This window comes from Ambystoma mexicanum, chromosome 7p, assembly GCF_040938575.1.
Source record: "Ambystoma mexicanum isolate Mex_15411 chromosome 7p, UKY_AmexF1_1, whole genome shotgun sequence".
Classification (NCBI taxonomy): domain Eukaryota; kingdom Metazoa; phylum Chordata; class Amphibia; order Caudata; family Ambystomatidae; genus Ambystoma; species Ambystoma mexicanum.
In genome coordinates, this window is record NC_090939.1 from 892,621,268 (window position 1) to 892,641,515 (window position 20,248).

General features: G+C 48.1%; 1 protein-coding gene across 1 annotated transcript in view; it reads right to left on the minus strand.

The window, feature by feature from the left end:
- Window positions 1-8,683: 8,683 nt before the first annotated feature.
- LAMP1 (lysosomal associated membrane protein 1) overlaps window positions 8,684-20,248 on the minus strand; it is a 436,503-nt gene continuing 424,938 nt past the window's right edge. Inside the window, exon 9 of the mRNA XM_069637150.1 lies at window positions 8,684-9,735. Within this exon, the coding sequence (XP_069493251.1) occupies window positions 9,596-9,735 (140 nt within the window). The 3' untranslated portion in view covers window positions 8,684-9,595. The remainder of the gene's footprint in view (window positions 9,736-20,248) is intronic.

The window sequence follows — 20,248 nt, forward strand, 5'->3', positions numbered from 1 at the left end:
ATAGGTAACCCAACCTTTGGTATACGTCTGTACTACACAGGTTGGTAGTGTGGCTGAGCAGGAAGGCTCATCTCAAGAGGGGTCAATGTGAGCTGTAAGGCTGTAACAGTTTCACAGTGGCAGTTATTCAAATAAACACTTATACTCAAGGTTTCTTGAATAAACACTTATTTAATTAACAGTCAGTTATATAGGCCTTCTTCAGAAAGGTTAAAACATGTAACACTTATAATCTACTTCAAAACACTCTAAATTAGATAAACCCCATTGGGGATGGCACACAGACACTTCCTACACCCTCAAGTGACTTAAATAGCTAGGACACTTGACATTGATTTATCACTGGTACATTTAGAGCAATACTGAGTTTGCGTGTAAAGGCTTAGATAGGGGAATAAAACAAAGGTTAACAAATAATTCATAAACTGTTAAGTACTTTTTAAACCATCCAATGCAAAGTAAATAAACCCTTTTCTGGAGGAAAGGCAAAAGCACAAAGTCATAGGTAAGAAGAGTCTCTCAGGGAGCCAGGACGGCCAATGTCAGTTGAGCAAAGTCTAGGAGAGCTGAAGGTCTTCTTGCAGGTAAGTAAAAGTCTTGCACAATGCTTTTAGGAAAGTTTGTGCAGATAAGATTCAATTGAAGGGCCACAAGCTGGGAGGCTTCTGAAGAGCAAAGCTGCAAGCAACTCTGCAATGGCAACCAAGACAAGTCTCAACTCAGAACAACCCAGGCTACACAACAAGAGGCATGTCCTCTTAGGTTTACAGTACCTTTGGTTAGAAGAAATGGTTCCAGCTGGCTTCTGTTCCTGTACAGCTCTGCAGAGCCTGTTGTCCTGGGACTCAGTCGTGGGGACAAGAGGGAGGACATCTGGGGACAACTGCACAGCAATGGGAAGGTTGGCAGCAGCAATGGGCAAACTTCAATTCAGCGGCACTTCGCAGTTTCTGCTCCTTGCGTCAATAGCAACACTGCGGTTCTCGGGTACCACTTAAGACTTGCCTTGCATCTGGGGTCCAGCACTCTTGAGGTGGCTCAGGCTTGGTCAGCCCTGCTTCAGGGAAGTCCAGAGGATCTTCCTGGAGTTCGGGTCTGACTTAAAAGGGATGCACTCAATCTGGCGTTTCTCTCCCTGGCACTTCGGTTCCTGTAGCAGCAATAGAAATCCAGCTCCGAGAGGATCTCCAGACAAGTTCACTTAGGGGTGGATTGGCCCAACCAACCCAAGGGGAAAAGTCGTCCTTGCATGGCTTCTCTAGTCTAGGCGAATTTGGCGCTTCAATACCGCAGCAGGGCTTCACAGGGCAAACCAACGGGCCAGGAGTTGCAGCAGGCGTCTCTTAAGTTCTTCTTTGGATTCCTTCGTCCAGTGGTTGACCCTGCCTTCCAAGCCAAAAAGCCTTGCCTTTTATGCAGGTTTCTCCCATTTATTCCAACCTAGTTGTCAATCACACAGCATGGTGGCTGTCCTCCGAGGACAGCCAGCCAATAACCTTTGGGTGCATTCCTGTAACCAAGGGGATTAAGCACGGGGAGGTTCAGGCACTTCCCTCACTTCCTGCCCCTGCCAGACCCACGAGCCAGAGGAATCCCACCAAAGGCAAAAACAAACAAAATGACCAAACCTGGTTTGGCGTGCAGAGTAAATTTCAAGAAGGACCTTTCCAACAAGAAATGGCGAAAAAAAGACAGGGCCATTTTGACAAAATGGGCCCCCATGGGTGTCTTACTGCAGCTGCAATTGCAGCCCGCGGTAAAAACACACAATGGTAGTAAAAAGTAAACCAGTGCCACCAGCCATTAATTGTAGAAAGGGTAACGTAAAAATGTTACATGAGAAACTATACAAAGGGGATACCAAGTAACCCATCGAGCATCCTATGGTAAAATAGTGTGTGCTGGGTCTAGAAAGTTACAATATGTAAGTAAAGTCAATTTCACTTCACTGCTCTTGGAAACCGTAGTTTCACCAAGAGTAGGTATTTAAACCTTTGGGAAATCTAAGACTTCCCTGCGTCGCTGCACTCAATGTGCTGCGTGACAATGTAAAGATGATGCCTATGGAGTTTGTCAGACTCCAAAGTCAAAAGAAACACAGAAAACATAGAATTAAAAGTACAAAGTCCCAAAGTTCAGCAAAAGAGCTGGGGTCTAAGGTGGGAGGAATTTAGCACTTAACTGAAAATTCAACCCAACAATAAGGTTAGAATCTGGGGCAATGTGCAGGACAGCCAAGGTGAGGAGTGTGTCCACAAGCCTGCAGAAATACCACACAAAAGAGTTCCACACATTTCAAAGAGATCGAATTGAGCCTGTGGATTGTTTGGAATGGGAACCCCAAACTGTAGTGCCAAGAAAAACCACTGGACAATTGAGGATGAATGTAGACCTATGTGAATAAGTGCACGCTGGGGACAGGTTTCCCCTTCATGTCAGGGAATTCGGGAGCATGGTAGGAGAGGCCAAGGTGTTCAGTACATGCAACCTCGCCTCAGTTTATCAAGTAAAACTGCACCCTTTGAAACATGAGGAATACATTAACACACCGGAGAACACCAGAGGGAACATTGAAACTGAAGCTGCAGAAACAGGCCAACAGTGCATTTATTAGTAATGTAGCAGATCAAGCATTCCATGTTCTGGAGAGTAAAAAAGGCATGGAAAGTTTCCAGGATGTTACGAGGTGGCTGTTATTAGTATTGGAAAAAACTGAAGGACACAGGGCCCACTGCAGAACGAAAAATGTAAAGAAAGGAACATTTTATGTGGGTCATGATTCAAGTGGCTATGGAGTTTGACCCCAAAAAAGCCTATTAAGGGCGATCAATGAAACACCAAGGCCTTCTGACGAAGCTGAAGTTCGATCCTTTCTAGGGTTGTCAATATTATTCAAAGTTGGTCAGAGACAATAGAAAAGAAACTGAGAATCTTTGGACACTGGAGGAGGTGAAAAGTAGTTTTGCACACTCACCCCCACCAACTCTGCTCTACCCTCAAAGCCATATAGGCTTCTTCGAACCCCCATAATGTATGCTCTTCAGTTAATGCCTTCTCTTACAAGAAGGCCAAGATCTGCAAAACCCATCCTACCACGCGCCCCAAACACTACCACCTCTAACCCAAGTACTTCCTCTCTCATCTCACCAGCACTTTAATCCCATGGGACTACTTTGCCCTGCAAACTATCAAAGAGCTTTCATCAATAACTTCTGCCCATCGCTTGTCCATACTCAACCTCTTATGCTCTAATGGAATTTTTCCCCGAATACCTCAAATAAGCCAAGAATCACTCTAACCCTTACTACCCTGCCAACAAGCAGCCGGTGTGCCCTTCGCCTTTATTCAGAAAGGCTAGAGCATGGGACCTCAGGTTGCCTTGGCAAAACCAATCATGGTGAACATTTCAATCCAGATCTGCAGTAGTTACTCTACCAATTGCACTAGCCATTGTCTCCTGCCAGGTACTGTGCCGAGGGAGAGGGATTACATCTTTATTTGGTTGCAGATCCCAGACTCTTACGTTCTCTTCTGTATCTGGTTTACCTGCTTCACTACCCTGCCAGGTATTCTCTTGGCTCACTCTCCTTAAGACCAGCTCTGCCCCTGCACATGGGTCCCAGAACCAGATGGTCAGGTCTTTCCTGCCCCCCCCCCCCCCCACAACCTGTTTACCTTTGGGTTCGTTGTTGGATCTTCGTGCAGGTATGGAGCACTCCTGCCGCTCCATTTGGTATCCTGTCTTCTCTCCTTCACGGGCTCTTCCCATTATGCGGCGGTGCTGCAGCAATGGGTCACAGATCTCATATGCCAGACTTCTCGCTAAGTAGGGAGCATCCCTGTTCCGTTCTGCTTCCTATGTTGACTCACAGGTTCTTCTCTTTCTGCAGCAATGGGTCCCAGACCCTGTTACCAAGCTTCTTGCCAGGTATGGAGCGTCCCTGTTGCTCCGCTACATTTCCTGCGTTCCTTCTCTCCCACCGTCTGTACCTCTGTGGAGCTGACAGACTATGCCGGGCAGTTTGCGTCTCCACAGCAGTGTGGTTTGGGAGCTGGCCTACACTCTGCTCCCGTCCCTCCAGCTCTCTTCAGCCTGCTGACTGGCAAGGAACATCGCCTATTCGTCCAGTTTTGCATCGTCCTCCTCGCCCAAGCTGGACGGCTTCCAGGCTCTTGGCTCCTCAGGGGAGTATCTACTCTTTCTAGTAGTCCTTTGTTAATTTTTATTACTAGGCTGGTCTTACTTGGTTCCTGTTGTCTAGACCGCTCAGGTTGGTTCTGCGGTCTATTTGGTAGGGATCTACACTTGTTCCTCATCTCAGAGGCATTATAAACGAGTCTCTTCAACTCATGCATATTCTTCCTCGTCTCAGTGGTTTCTATTTCAGTGGCCCTAAAGTGACACATGGAAGAGGATGGTAGGGATAGAGAGCGGAATTGAAGGACAGGTGTGGGAGTTGTGTATACCAAGTTCTCCCCAATTTGTCATCACTGGTCCCATGGGGGACTATAAGGTAGCGGCCTGGCCTCATGGGAGAGGGCTCCCCTATGGAAGCAGTGACGACATCCTGGGATTCAGTACAAACTATATAAGAGTTAGGAGGCAGATTTTAAACGCAAGAAAATAGCATGGTGGTGGCGTTCGTGACGTCTGCGGCAGTCTGTGTATGGTACAGACATTGATGAATCCAGTGTCAGCATATTAGTTTGAGTTGCTGCCATGAGTTGGTCCAATTATCAAGCAAAATATTCCAGCTGCATAAGGGGACCTCAGTCGGTTGCACGCAAGTTGATAAATCTGTGTGCCAAGCAGATTTCAGGTTTCACTAGGTGCTTGCATCCCACAAGGATGCAAAATAATTAAAACCAAGCAGCAAGATGGCTTTAAAACCTACCATAAGAAGTGCAAAACACCATGGTTTTTGACAGGCACTATAGGAAAGGAAGAAGGGTGCACCCCTTCTGGCAGCAGGGTAATCAGCCTACAAGTAATGGAAAGGGCGTTTGTGGTGCTTGAAGGCAGGCAGGCAGTGGCACTGAAGTCAAGGGTGAGCTGCCCGAATGACTCGATCCGCCAAAACAGTTTCAAAGTTTCCCCCACAATAGTGGCCAAGGAAAAATGTCTTGCTGACACTGCATTAAAGAAAAAAAGAATAAGGTCAATGCTTTCATTTCTCCAGGAGGCGATACCCAAGAAAGCAGCATGGTTTCGTGGTTTACAGATTCAGCTTGAAACATTGTGGGGCAAACAGTGTTTTCAGGAAACCTTTTCCCTCAAAACGCAATTTGCCCATTACACTAATTGTCACAAGACTGATACGTGGTTTGCAGACTTGAGGTTTAAGTCCCATTGTAGGACTGAGCAAACACTACGTAATTAAATAGAAGACAAATATATTGCATATAATCTAGAAAGCTAAAAACAAGTTGGGAGGGTGGGTTACGTAGGCTGCTCTTCAATAGAGGTTGTTTGGTGTCAGGGGATTCCAAACCTCCAACAAAATCAGACTTGGCATCCCTGAATGGGAGTGGGGGCTAAGGGAACTAGGTGCACAGAGCAAGACCTTCACTGTAGTAAACCCTTTTCAACGAGATCGTTTTCATATGTAAAGTGAGGAGGTACGTATGATTCTCCCCACCTGCAATATACCCAATTAGCGTTAATCACGGCTTAGGAGTTTACGAAGGATGAAAATCGTGTCCATAAATGGCCGGTTAGTGGAGGGCCAAAATGAGCAGTGTAGCAGAACGCAGAAACCTGTACCAAGAAAAGATTGAGCCTGCACAGTGCATTTAAAAGCTGCGTCAGAGCAGCAATCCCTGTGGCAGACTGAAAGTGAGAAGAGATTTCAAATAATTTGAGTGGACAAAAAAAAGGTAGTAAATTGGTTTCACTGCAGAAAAGCAGGAAAATTATTCTGCCAGTCAGTCTCGCGGTAGTAGCACACTGCAATTCAAATTGTATTAGAAGCCATCAAAGAAGAGTATTCTTGGTGTTCACTTGACCAATGCCATCAACGTTTAGAAACAGTTCTGTACTGCGTTGGAGAGGCCCTAACTCTAGTGACTACTTGGATGAAAAGGGGGAGCTTTACCCACAACAAAATTGAAGCTACTCGTGTGCAAGAGCGGATGATGTGAAAGCAATTTAATATAGAGGGAGGGGCAAGGCCGCTTTAGTATTTACTAAACTCAGTGACGCACATTCGAGGTTCCTCAGATGGCTGAAGGGAGACTGCTGCCTTGCCATTATCTGCAGATTGTACACATCACTTGCTGCCGGATAGAACCTGCTGAGGGATCTTACTTGGGTTTACAGATCGCACTGGAGGCTCTGAAGCCACCTTCAAACAGCTACTGATGGTCACAGCTTTCATTAGAAAATATCATTACCATCACCCCCTCCCCCCACCCTTGCAGACATATCGCATGACATCTGTCCCAGTAAACGCCATTCTGATAGTCAGGCCACCTGCACATGTCCACGAGTACCCTTAACAATAAGTCACTATATCTCTCTCGCTTGATCCCCAAATAGGAAGACGTCTGAATGGCTTATTAAGGTCTGCACCACTTCTGTTAGAAAGGTGCGCTCTGTATTCATTGTCCAATTCGATAAGCATTTGCAAAGAATATCAGTGTTCGTGCTGTGTGCTGGGCAATTGGCAGCATTCCGAATAAGTGTTCTTAAGTGGAAGTAAATGCAAAAACATCAATCTATAAATTAAATAGATTTCAAGTCACTGCTTTACCATGAAGCTCAAAGTACAAAGCCTGACTGACCGTTTGCTAGTCCTATGGTCATGACGCTGCTGTGGCTTCCAGAGGTCTCACGTACAGCTTATGGGGGGGAGGTGTAGCAGCAAGTCCATTATTGAAGCCATGTTAAGTTGCTCAACTAGAAAGTCACTGCTCTGAATAACAAATCGACATTTACTTGCCATTGCTGAGCGTGCTTGTTGATTCCGGACACAAACCACCACGACTAAACTAAAACAAAAGATGTGCAGATCATGGGACAGATCTAAAAACAGATTTATTGCACACCACACAATATGCCACCGCACAGGACCACAAACGGACAAGTCTGTTTCAGGTACACACCATTCGCCCTACTTGACATAGATCTATAGGCACCAGCGTTAGGAAAGTTTGCGAGTGGAGAGGCTGACAGATGGGGCACCAGGATCAAGAATTTTAAAGTAGCATCAATGACAAATTGAGGCCATCAGGGCGATAATCGGCATAAGTGGCAGCAATGACATTAGGGGCACTAAAGTCCTGAAAGTTCTTTGCATTGGCAAGGATTACGTACCATAGGCAACACTATCAAGGAAAGCCTATTACAGTGGAATACAGAACAGCGTGAACACCAGCATCATGAAAGCGTTTAAGTGAAAATGACATTGGGGGCACAGCCATCAAACGTATGCTTCACAGTGACAGTGCTGGGACCTTTCCATGGTGCTTCGGCCCACAATATAGGTTGTATACTGCTCCCGTTGCCAACCTCACCGCTATTGGATTTTTTCATGTTATCCAACAGAACGGATATGCTCCAAAATTGAACAATGTCAACATATTATTTCAATAAAATCCTTAAAACCTTTTTTAAAAAGAATAAAATAGGCCGGGGTGCCCAGGCTCGCCCCGAACCTCCACAGGCTGCATCACTACACTCTGCCGCTCGTACAAATGTGGGAAATATTAACACACCTAGACTTACATTTCAGGCAGCACCAGTGCATTCCATCTTCAGCCACTGCTGTTAGCATTAATCTGCTAGACATCCGTAAGATCTGACATCACTTTCCATTGTACTAATTTCCAGTGGTACTCGGTTGCCTCGACTACAGTACAATCCTCTTCCTAGGCCTCAACTACTCTTTCTCCCATTGCCAAAATCCTGAACTTTGCCACTCATTCCCCTATTGCCCCGCTCCTGGCACTCCACACAACTAATTCCCCCTACCAACTCCTAATACTAGTATTCATATGCATGCATAGACTCCCTATACCCTTACCTAGCGGCCTCCATCTCCCACTACTCTCCTCATCACTCTTTGATCTAGCCCATCTTCAAACCGGTCTGCTTTGATCCTCCAGAAACGCCATAAAAATGTTTTTTCACACGTTCAAATGAGCCATAAACCTCTGCTGCCTACACCAAAGGCCCTACCACCAACACAATAAAAGACATCTTTTGCAGGACTTCCAAGTCTACTGCATATTCCTCTGTTCAGATGATCGAAACTGGTCCATTATAGGTGCAAGGTTTCAATCCCGGCATAGAAATGAATCCAAGAGCATTTTGGGGAAGGGGGTAGATGAGGGGCTCTTACACAGAGCAAACATAGGGGGGGCGAGAAGATGTCCATGTGTGAAGCTGAGCACATTTCGGCTCTAGCAAACGGAGCAAAGGGAAAGGTGAGGTGGGGAGCCAGCAGAGCACGACGGGCGCTACTGCTCCAATCAATACACCAATTATTGGGAAGCTTTTCCAAGCAAAGCCAGATTGGAATGTCTGGATTTGTATCAGCTAGGCACAATGCTGCACAGTTTAGAGTTCGCCCCAATCACCTTAAATCAATGACTGCCAAGGACACAAGTTGAGCTACAAGAAAACATGACCCATTTCGCTGACCCAATACCCACCAAAAAGACAGAAGGAACAAAGCACAAAGAAAAAAGAAAAAGTCTTTATTAGCATCGTTAAGGCAATGCATACATCGGAACTCCGTATGAAGTGTTCTTCACTACTCGCCAAAAAAGGTCATGGCTTCAGCAAGATAATTTGAAGTCTATACTGTACAGAATTGAGGAAACACATTCCCTTTAACATTAGCAACACAAATTGTAATATGTAAATATATGTGTACATATGAAATACATATCTACACATACATAGCTACACATTGCGTGTGTACATAACACATCCACAGTTATTGAACCCTGTTTGAAGCTGGCCATTTTTATTAGTACAGCACTAACCAAAATGAAACAAGCACCCAAAATCAATCTTGAATTTAAAGATGTAGGCGGAGAAAAAAATGCATAAGTAACCTCAACTGCCAGTCATTGTCTGTTTATAGCTTAAGTAAAAGATAATGTGTTGTTCGTAGTCAAATGCAATAAGATAGATTTCATTCATTTCCTAAAAAAATGCAGCACTAGTGTATTTATCTGCCAAACGTAGATGGTAGAAAGCTAAAGTAAAGAGCCTCACCCAACCCCCCACCCACACCCCAGTTAGGCAAATAAATATAAAGATCTTTAGAGGAATGGCTATAGTCAAATAACTTCTACACCAGCCTTTAAAAGGATTTACCAAACATCAATTTCTGCAGATTTATTAAAAAGTGCCCTTGAAGTTTAGCATGGTTTTTGGATTGCAGTAAGTAAGGATTTAGGAAAACAATGTAGGCCAAATTTCCAGAGTTTTGGGTCTCTGCATAGTCATTTACACTTGGCAAAGCGATGATCCACAAGCAATCAACCTGAAAAGTCTGCTTCCTGACGACACCCAACCTGTGCCCAATGGAGAAATCCTTTCATGCGCTTCTTGCATGGGTGAACTTTAGCTGCAATCTCAGAATTAAATGGTTTGATACCCAGCATGGCTTCTCTTTCTCCCAATCAAGTATGCAATCAACACTATCAAGACAAGTCCAGCAAGAGCAGCTCCAACGATGATGGGTACCAACATGCTGTTCTCATCTAGCTGGCATTCTTCCACTGCGGTGGGAACAAAGGGAAACAGTTCAAATTCATCATGTATTCAAGTGCGTACGATTGCAGTCATTTTCAAAAGCATTCTTATAAAGCATTATACAAATAAGCTTGGTTTGCAATGTCTCTAGAGGCCATGAATGAAAGGCTGCCATTCCTAAACATCCACCCCCTTTCACACATCTCCTGGGTTAAGATAGATTTCGAGAATCTGGCCTGTGGACAGAATTTAGGCAGTCACCATGGATCTAGTGAACAGTGGATGTAACACGTTACTTTCCTGTAACTATTGTTCTCTAGCATGGATTCACATGCCAAAAAATTAAGGGGTGTCCGATTACAATCCCTGGTCCCTCAGGCTAAATATTTGAACAAAAAAATGGACCAATAGTATAGAGGATGACAGATCATATGCATTTATCTTTTTATATATACCAACAAATGCCACTTTCAAAGTTTAATTTTCTTTTTATTATTTTAAACAAAACATTCAGTATCTCCACAATAAAATAAATAAAAATCAATTGAATTTTTATTGTGGAGATGCTGAATTTTTTAGGTTTAAAATAATTAAAATAAAATTGAACTTTGAAAGTGGCATTTGTTGGTATATACAAAAAGATAAATGCATATGATCTGTCATCCTCCATCCTATTGGTCAATTTTTTTGTTCAATGGATTCACATGCTCATGAATATTACCCGTCGTCCGGCCAGAAATCCTTGGTAAAAGAAAAAAGTTTCACTTACAAACTGTATTCCTCCTCTGAACCAATCACTGTACTCTGGATCATACTGCCCACAGCCAATGCCAGCCCTATCCCCAAGCTCCGGCTCTGGCAGCCATCTTCAGATTTTAAGCACCTAAAGTGGCAGTATGAACAAGAGAGCCGCAGAGGGGCAGGAGGGAGGGTTCACATGTGAATCCATGTCAGACCCATGCATTACTTACCGTAAAAGCACCTGATTGTATCTGCTTAGATTCACATGCTGTGCATATAGTCCGACATCCAGTGGCAACAGCGGAGTATTGCATCTCGTCTTTCGAGAATCGAAAGATGACGTCAACATGGGCGTGCCTGTAACACTATCCCTACGTGACATGTAGTGTACCCAAAATCCTTCACGCGTCGAGGTCCTTCAGATTGTATTTTTTCTGCCGTGAGGGAGCATATGATTAACGTGAGTGAGTACAGAAAAGAGAGAAAGTAATAAGACGTCTATGTTCCTTCCATCCGAGCGGGGAGGAAGGGGAGGCGCATGCGAATCTAAGCAGATACAATCATCAGAAATGCTTTTACGGCAAGTAATGCATGTCTTCTGATGCTTGTTAATCTGCTTAGAATCACATGCTGTTCATAGACTAACAAGCATTACCCGGAGTTGGAGGTGGGTTGTGAAAAGGAACAGTAGTGAAAAGATGTCTTAGTACTGCTTGCCCCACCTGCGAATCAGACCTAGAATGAGTGTCTAGGCAATAGCGTTTTGTAAAGGTGTGTACAGAACTCCAGGTTGCCGCTTTGCAAATGGACTCTAGGGGGAACATTTGCAATGAATGCTATGGAAGCCCCAGTGTCCCGAGTAGTGTGCTCTAGGCTTGAAGGGCACGTCTCTCTTAGCACGTGTAACAGAGTGTGATGCATTTAACAATCCACTTAGATTGCTGATATAGAGACAGTATCCCCTTCTCTACCAGCTGCCACTGAAACAAAAAAATTGGTTTGTCTCTGTGGTTTAGTTCTGTCCAGGTGAAACATGACTGCCCTACGCACATCTAATGTGTGTAGGCGTCTCTCGGCCATGTTAGTAGGGTTCTGGAAGAAAGTAGGCAGTTCTATTGATTGGTTCACATGGAACTTGGAGATAAATTTAGGCGCAAAACGAGGGTGAGTGCGCAGAACCACCATCTCTGAACTGTAACAAAAGGGTCTAGAACTGATAGCCACTAGGAAAGCTGTTTTATAGGTAAGTTCTTTGAGACTTGCCTTATGCATAGGCTCAAATGGAGACCCCATAAATCTGGTTAATCCCACATTCAGGTTCCATCCGGGAGCTGGGTTTGAAATGGGAGGGGGGGTTGAATCCTCTTGACCCCTTCCATGAACGCCTTAATAACTGGTATCTTCCACCATGACACATTTTGTTCTGACGTAGTGTAGGCTGAGAGAGCAGTTAAGCCTGAGTCAAGCAAGTGAGTAGGAGAGCAGTCAATGGGATTGATGCCCTTGGTATTGCACCAGATAAAGCGTTTCCATTTACTGGAATAGCAATAGCGGGTGTTAGGTTTTCTCGCTTCCTGAAGTATGTCCATGCATCTCTGAGGAAGTTGTAGATGTCCGAACTAGATGACCTCAGGAGCCAGGACGCCAAGTTCAAGGTTTGCGGGCATGGGTGAAGTGTCTCCCCTTTGTCCTGAGACAACATCTTGTATGGGCAAGGTAGTTGGCGATAGAGACTACTCCATCAGATGAGCGAACCAGTGTTGACGGGGCCACCAATATCATGGTGACTGGTTCCTGGTGCATCCTGTGCACTATCACGTTGAGTCGGGGCGGAGGGGTTGGGGGAAGCGTAAACAAATTTCCCCGACCATGTGATCCAGAGTCCGTTCCCCTTGGAGCAGTTCTGTGGGTACCTGGAGGCATAGTCTTGGCATCGAGCGTTCTCCAGAGTTGCAAACAAGCCTATCTCTGGGAAGCTCCATTCTGCGAAAACGGAGACGATTTGTTCTTGTAATCGCCATTCGTACTCCATTGGTAGTGGGAAATCTCTGCTGAGTACGTCTGCCAGAAGGTTGAGTTCCACTGGAACATGTGATAACAGGAACATGTGCTGTTTGAGAGCCCACTTCCAAATGTTCTGGGACATTTTGGACAGCCCTGGAGAGTGAGTGCCCCCCTGTTTGTTCAGATACCATGGTAGTGGTGCTGTCTGAGGATCACGACCGTCTTCCCCTGCAGTTGTGTCAGAAAAGCTTTCAGTGCTTTGAATACTGCTAACAGTTCCAACAGGTTTATGTGGTTGGATGCTATGTCTGATGACCAAACTGTGCGCTGTCTGTTCAAGCAGGTGAACTCCCCACCCTGTGAGAGATGAGTCTGTAGTGAGAGTGGCCTCCACTCCAGGGGTGGTGAAGAATTTCCCCTTCAAGAGGTTCTCCCTCGACCACCACCGTAGCGAGAGAACGAGGGCTGGCGAGACAACCACTAGATCGTCCCATTGTCTGCTGGCCTGACACCACTGGCTGTTGAGCCACTCCTGCATTGGACGCAATCGCGCGTGAAGAACCAAATAAATGCCTGACGGCATCATTCCTAACAGTCACATAGCCTTGCGTATCGTCACCTCTCGACTGGCTACATATGGAGGGATCTGAAACAGCATGTTTTGGACGCTCTCGTTGGAGGGGAAGATGAGGCCGTCTTTTGTTCGAATTAGAGCCACTAGGAACTGCTTGACTTGACTGGGGTCTAAGCTGTACTTCTCGATGGGGAATCACAGGCTAAATAAGAGGTCTATTGTCTTTTGGGTATTTGACAGGCATGTTTCGTAGGAATCCCCTGTTATGAGCCAGTCGTCGAGGTAAGGATAAACCGGGCTGGATAACCTGCACAGGTGTGCTGCTGCTACTACTACTGTCAGCACCTTTGTAAGCACCATTGGTGCTGAGGCTATGCCGAAGTAGAATTCCAACCTTCCTTTACCATGTTGTTGGACCCTTGGGGGATACGGGGTGTTTGTAGGTGTTGGCTCCTTGGGTAGAGGACCAATTATTTCCTGAGCTGTATTGGTTCGGAGGAAATCATTGACCACGAAAGGAACATTTACACCCGCTCCCCCTCCTTGGAAAATGCCTCTGGGTGATCTGATCCAGGGTCTTCATGGTGTCATGCTCGTTCTTTGCGGTTTTGAGCGCTTCGTGAACCGCCTTTCCAAATAAATTAGTTTCCTCCACTTGCTTATTTATTAAAGAGACTTGAGTCTCTAGTTTAAAACCAGAGTTGCATAACTATGCGTGCCTCTTCAGGAGGGTACCTTGAGCCAAGGATCTGCCAGCTGTCTCTGCTGCATCCAAAGTATTTTTAAGGATTCTCCGATTAACCTGCCTGCCTTCTGCAACCGTGGTGAGCAGGCGAGCTCGCAGTGGTTCAGGGACTTCTTGAAGGCCCTCCTGTAGCATGGCCCATTGTGCATCAGCATAGCTGGCCAACAAGGTTGTATTATTTGCGATGAGTGGAAAAGGCTGCAGCCACCGTGACTCTTTTCCCTAGAGCATATAGTCTTCCACAACTTGTCAGGGGGTGCCTCCCCAGTTGATAGGGGAACCCTGCTCTCTTCCTGGTTGTTACTACCAGTGAATCTGGAGTAGCATGACCCCTGATGTAAAGGGGGTGAGGGGGAGGGTAGAAACATTTTTCTACCCTAGGATTTACTGCTCTAGTTAGAGCAGGTGTCGGTAAATAAGGGGCCAACCGCTTGACTGAATTTAACAGAGGAATAGCTTGGCTAGCCGGTGGTTTTTCTTTTAGGATGTCCTTCACAAAATCAGCTTCTGAAACAGCCTCCTGGGTAGCAATATAGAAATGTTCCGCTGCTTTCCCAATATGGCGTTAAACGCCATTTGGTCGTCGACTGGGGAGGCTTGTCGGGTGGGTGTGATGTGGGGGGAGCATGCAGGGGGGGGGGGGAGGTCTGTGAAATCAAATATATTCTTCCTCTTGAGAAGGGTCAAAGACTTTCTGAAGCTCAGCCACAGGCATTGGAGGGGGGGAATGGGGAGGGGGTGGGGGCGAATTGGCTTCTCCCCTCTAGGTATTTTGGGTGTGGATTTTTCAGAAAGTTCTACAAACCTCTCTAGCCTATCCCGTACATCCCTCAAATTTCTCTCTGGTCCAAATAGATGAACCAGAGGGGTCCAGGGATGGATCTGTCACCAAACATCGAGATATCTCCTTTAATGTCGAAGAAATCCCTCCAGTGCCTTCTGAACAGTCATTTTGGGGACCGACGGCTGACGCGTGTCCTTTTGTTTGTCTTTGGGCCTCTCCGTGGGTTCCAATGAATCCTTCGGCCTATCCCTCGATTTCAAGGAATCCTTGGAATTGTCCTTGGGTCTCAATGAATCCTTGGACCGTTGCTTCTGACCATCCGCCGAAATAATCCTGCCGATGCTTTTGGTAATCACCTTAAAGTCGGGAAGTTGTAAAGGTCGGGCCTGCGGTTGAGCGGTTACCTTCGGCAGAACCAGGGTCTTCTCAGCCGTGGACGCTTTCTTCCGATGCGGCTCGGCGGACTCCTGAATATTGGGGGCAGCGCCCTTTGATTTAGAGGGCCCAGTCGCAAGGCGCACCTGCGGTTGCGGGGAGGGCTGCCGATCCTGATGATTGGCGGGCACAGCCGAAGTAATGTGTGCCAGTTGGCGCTATGGCCTGCTTCGACTCATCTAAGACGTCCCTGGGGTTGTGTTCTTGTGTGTGAAACATGTGCGTCTTTGACGCCGGGTTGTACAGTCCCCATAGCAGGGCCTAAGTCTTGCCTAGTGGGGCTAGGGACAGACAACGCGTAGCGAGAATGCTCTGCCGAGAGGTCAATCGCCTCTGAATCGGAGGCCTGTTCGTCACTCAGCCCCTCGTCACAATCGCCATTGTGGCAGCGGGAGAACTAGACTCGGCTGGGACATTCCGTAGGCTGCACACCGCTTAACACAGCACTCCTTCAGTGTCTTAGTACGCAGGAGCTTGCAAGCCACACAAACCGTCTTGCCGTGATTAAGGGGGAAACGCTGATTACACTTATGGTGTTTATCCTTCCAAGGGAATTTGGCCTTACAAGAAGGACAAAACCTAAATGGAGTCCTCTCCATAGCTGAGGAAATACATTGTGACGAAAAGACCCATGGAACAAAGAGGAAAGGCAAAGGCATTCTCAGAAAAGGAAATGTCCACCCTGACCCAGCTCTCCCTACTGTGTAGGCCAGCCAGAAGGCCAGCCAGAAGGCCAGCCAGAAGGCCAGCCAGAAGGCAGCACCGACCGGAACACTGTTGCAGATCCATGGAACCGTCTTCGGCGGAGATCTGGAAACAGCCGTCTATAGAAGGGACAGTAGGAATAATATTTCAATAACTAATACGACCAAAGATCGAGGATAACTATAGCAATGTCTCTGGACGAGCTCTGCATAAGGCGACCAGTATACCAGGCAGGGAAAAAAAAAACAAAAAAAATCTGAGGGACCTCGACGCGCGAGGGATTTTGGATACACTACACATCACGTAGGGATAGTGTTACAGGCACGCCCATGTCACTGTCCCCTTCGATTCTCGAAAGACAAAATGCAATACTCCACGGTTACCACTGGATGTCAAGACTATATGCACAGCATGTGATTCTAAGCAGATTAACAAGCATCAGAACCATAGTTACAGGTAAGTAACTTGTTCCTTCTCCAGCATGGTTCTGGCATGGATTCACATGCTCATGATTAAAGAACATAGCAGTACAACATTACACAAGGCTCAACAAAAGCAAACCCCAAACCTCTGGAACAGGCTCACCTCAAGCAAACAGGTTGCGCAGCACTGCTTGGCCGACTGTGGACTCCTCCCTGGAATCCCAGTCGACAGTAGAATCTTGTGAAGGTGTGCGTAGACTGCCACGTAGCAGCCCTGCAGATGTCCAGCAGGGGCCCACTAGACAGGAATGCCATTGTCACAAGGATCGCTTTGGTGGAGTGGGCTCTCGGACGACCAGGAAGCAGTCGTTTTGCCAACTGATGACAGTGTGATGCAGCCGGAGAGAGCCACCTTGAGATGAAGCCTTGGACAAGGCCTTCCCATGGTTCACAGGACCAAAGTTCACAAATAGCTGAGAAGTCTTCCGCAAACTCTTTGTGCGTGCCACGTGGGACTTCAGAGCACAAGCAACATCCAGCAAATGCAAGGCCGGTGACGAAGGCTTTGGAAAAAAACACAGGTAATACCAAAGACTCATTGAGGGCATGAAGGAGGGGTGTGTCCGCAGCACCACCCTCGGCACGTGGAAAGTCAGGTATGGCTGTTTGCAGGATAAGGCCTGGATCTCACTTACGCTCTTGGCAGGTGATGGCCACAAGGAAAGCAGTTTTACACAAGGGGAATGAGAGGGGCATGATGCATAGGCTCGAAAGGCCCCCCTGACTCTCTTCCCCCCCCCCCCACACCCATCCCATGAGCCTCATCAGCACCACTTTGAGTTCCCACACCAGGGCAGGAGCCTTCACCGGCTTGAAAGATCAAAGCAGTCCTTTAAGGAACTCCTTGCAGGAGAGAACCGCCAGCTGCACCTTGATAGAGGCATGCACCAGTCCCGCCTTGATCAAGGACAAGTATGGCAGAATCTGCAGGGCTTTGACCCCCAGAGGGGGTGATCTTCTGTGACTGGCACTATGCAGCGAAACGCTTCCGCTTGTGACCATAGCATTTAAGAGTCAACAACACTCTGGCCCTGGCAAAGACCTCCTTCCATTCTGCTTTCAAATCACATCTTCCAAACTCTAGGGCTGCAGGAGCCAAGCCCACAGGTTCAGCGATCCTGGGTCACGATGCAGGATTGCGCCCCCCTCACTTGCGAGCAGATCTGTGACCACCAACAGCTTGACCGAGGCGATGCCGACAGGCTGAGCAGGTCCGGGTACCAAATCTGCAAAGGTTACGAGTATTATCCTGCATTGGCACAGTTTGAGTTGTTGATGACTCGCAGAAAGAGGCAACGGAACGATGTGTACATAACAGGCCTTTCCACGGAAAGGAGAATGCGTCCATGCTCCCCGGTTGAAATGAATTTCTGGCATTTGGAGTTCACCACGTCACAAATAAATCGATCTGGGGCCTGCCCCACTTGAGAAAGATGCGGTCCACCTGGTCCTGCCGAAGTTCCCACTCGTGGCAAGAGCGCAACTCCCTGCTGATTGAGTTGGCAATGGTGTGGACTCTTGCTATGTGAAAGGGGATGAGGAACATCCCTTGGTCGACGGCCCAGTGGAACAAGTACTGCGCCTCTTTGGAGAGCGCTGGGGATAGAGTGCCCCCTCGATTCCTGATGTAGTACATTGTGGTGATGTTGTCCTTGAAGAGCCTCACCACCTTGCCCTTCAGAGACGGAAGGAATGACTTGAGCCCAGAACACTGCCCGCAGCTCCAGGATATTGATGTGAAGATCGTTCTCCGCCTGCCACAGGCCTCTGGCGTGCAGGTGTCCGCTGTGAGCTCCCCAGCCTTCCAGGGAAGCATCCGCGGTGACCGTCTCCTGGTACAGGGGGCTTTGGAACCCTGTGCCCCAGGCAATGGAGTGGCCTCCCACCACCGTATCGCCCGGCGGAACTCTGAGTGGGATTTTGTCTGCAAAGCTTCCAGACACCTGAACCCAGCGAGTGTTCAGGAACTCTTGAAGAGGTTGCATACATAACCTGCAGAGCCGGATAAGGTAGATGCATGACATGCACCTTCCCCAGAATTGCTGCTACCCTCTCCTCATAGGGAGACGCCAGGCAGGAGACTGTATTGACTGGCTCCTAGTAACAGCATTCTGCGATGGTGTCAAGCAGGACTTCGTAGAATTGATGGAGAACCCCAGCTCCTTCAGCAGCTGGACGGTCAACTCCGCGTGCCCGACAGCCAACTCTTGCGAACTGGCCCGGATGGGCCAGTCAGAGGTACGGGTAGATGTGTATCCCCCATAGACGCAGATGGACCGCCACTGGTGCCAGGCACTTCATGAACACCCTGGGGGCCGACTTCAGGCCAAATGGGAGGGCCTTGAACACTGGTAGTGCCGTCCCTGCACTACGAAGCGTAGGAATTTGCGGTGCTTTCTGTGAATGGGGACGTGGAAGCAGGAGTCCTCCAGGTCCAGCAATGTCAAAAAGTCTCCTGCCTCCAGTTGGCTGAGAATGTGCTGCAATGTGACCATCCAGAATTTTTGGGACTTCAGGTACTTGAGACGACGCAGGTCTATAGGCCGCCAGCTCCCGGTTTTCTTTTTGACTAAAAAGTATCTGGCATAGGCTCCGGAGCCCTGGAGTCGCCATGGAACCAGCTCTATCGCCCCCCCTTCCGGAGCATGGCACGTACCTCCAACAGTTGAGGGATGTGCGGTTCCTGTCGGGCCGCTGAGGGATCCGCGGACACCTGCGCTGAAACTCCAGGCTATTACCGTTGGCAAGAGCGTAAAGCACCCATCTGTCGGAAATCTTCCACTCGCTGACGAATCCCCTCAGCCGGCCTCTCACCGGGGTGCATGGGGCTGCATGGACCACCTGGCGGAAAATTGTAGCGTTCAGCCAGACTCGACGACTGAGGCAGACACCATTCCCCAGCTGCCGGAAACCTGTGTCTGCAATGTCCAGTGCCACTAATGCATGGCCCAAAACCACCTCTCTCTCCTGGAAGAAAGAGATTGCCTCTGTCCTCTTGTCGGGCAGGAACTCTCTAGAATAGGGCCCAGCTTGTACCACAGCTCCCCATCGTACCTGGCAAGAACCACCAGGGCCTTGGCCGCCTTGATGGTTGATGCCGGTGTAAATAACCTTCCTCCCAATGGCATCCTATTTCTTCCCCTCGCTGTCCGGAGGGACAGTGGATGACGAGGAAGGGTTTGACTAGCTCTGCATCACGGTCGCCGAAACCACACAGTCCAGTGATGGTTGCGACCGCAGACACCTGGGGGCGGACTCCGCACCCAGTACTTTTTCTTCAGTATATCCAGTTTGGCCGGGACTGTGCAACGATACTTCAAGAGGGCCAGGCCTTCCTCGCACACGGCATCCAGGAGGGGCACCGCCATGATGGTCTTCCTCTTGGCCTCACGCCTCGGTACAGGAAACCCTCCTCCTTGGTTTCTTTGGGCGTAACTTGGAAAAGTCTGGAAGCTTTGGCAACCATGGAATGAAACTACCCCTCTTCCGGTGGGGACACCCTCGGTTGCAGAGATCCGCGTGCCGGGACAGTGCCATCTGTCATCACCGTGCCCATCCCCACCAGAATGGGGGGGCGGGGGGGGGGTGAACCCGACATGGGCGTGGAAGGTGATACAGGGGCATCGGATGGCACTTCCTCTGTTAGCCGGAGGCTGACCCATGGCCTCAGGGACCTGGGGCATACTTTTCTGGATTTCTGACTCATGTGCAGGGTCGAAAGGATGTCCAGGGATACATCTGTCAGCTGATCTGGCATGGTCGGAACACTAGGCTCTGCGGTGCCGTCGTAGTCATCCTCCACATCCTCGTGGACTGTGCAGGGACTCCAGGTCCTCATCGTCAGAGGATGAAAGTTCCATGGCCTGGTGCACAGCCTGTGGTTGGCCTGGGACTTCATCACCCCCCTGCCCCTTTTTGCACCCTGAGGGCTCTGGCCAGGCTTAGATAAAGCATCCTCTTTTGCTGCGTGCCAGCAGACTTCGCCACTGCCCCAGCTGAGGCCTCCTGCCTTGGGACGGGGGGGGACCCTGGGCGCAGTAAGGGGCTACTATTCACGAGGTAAGCCCCT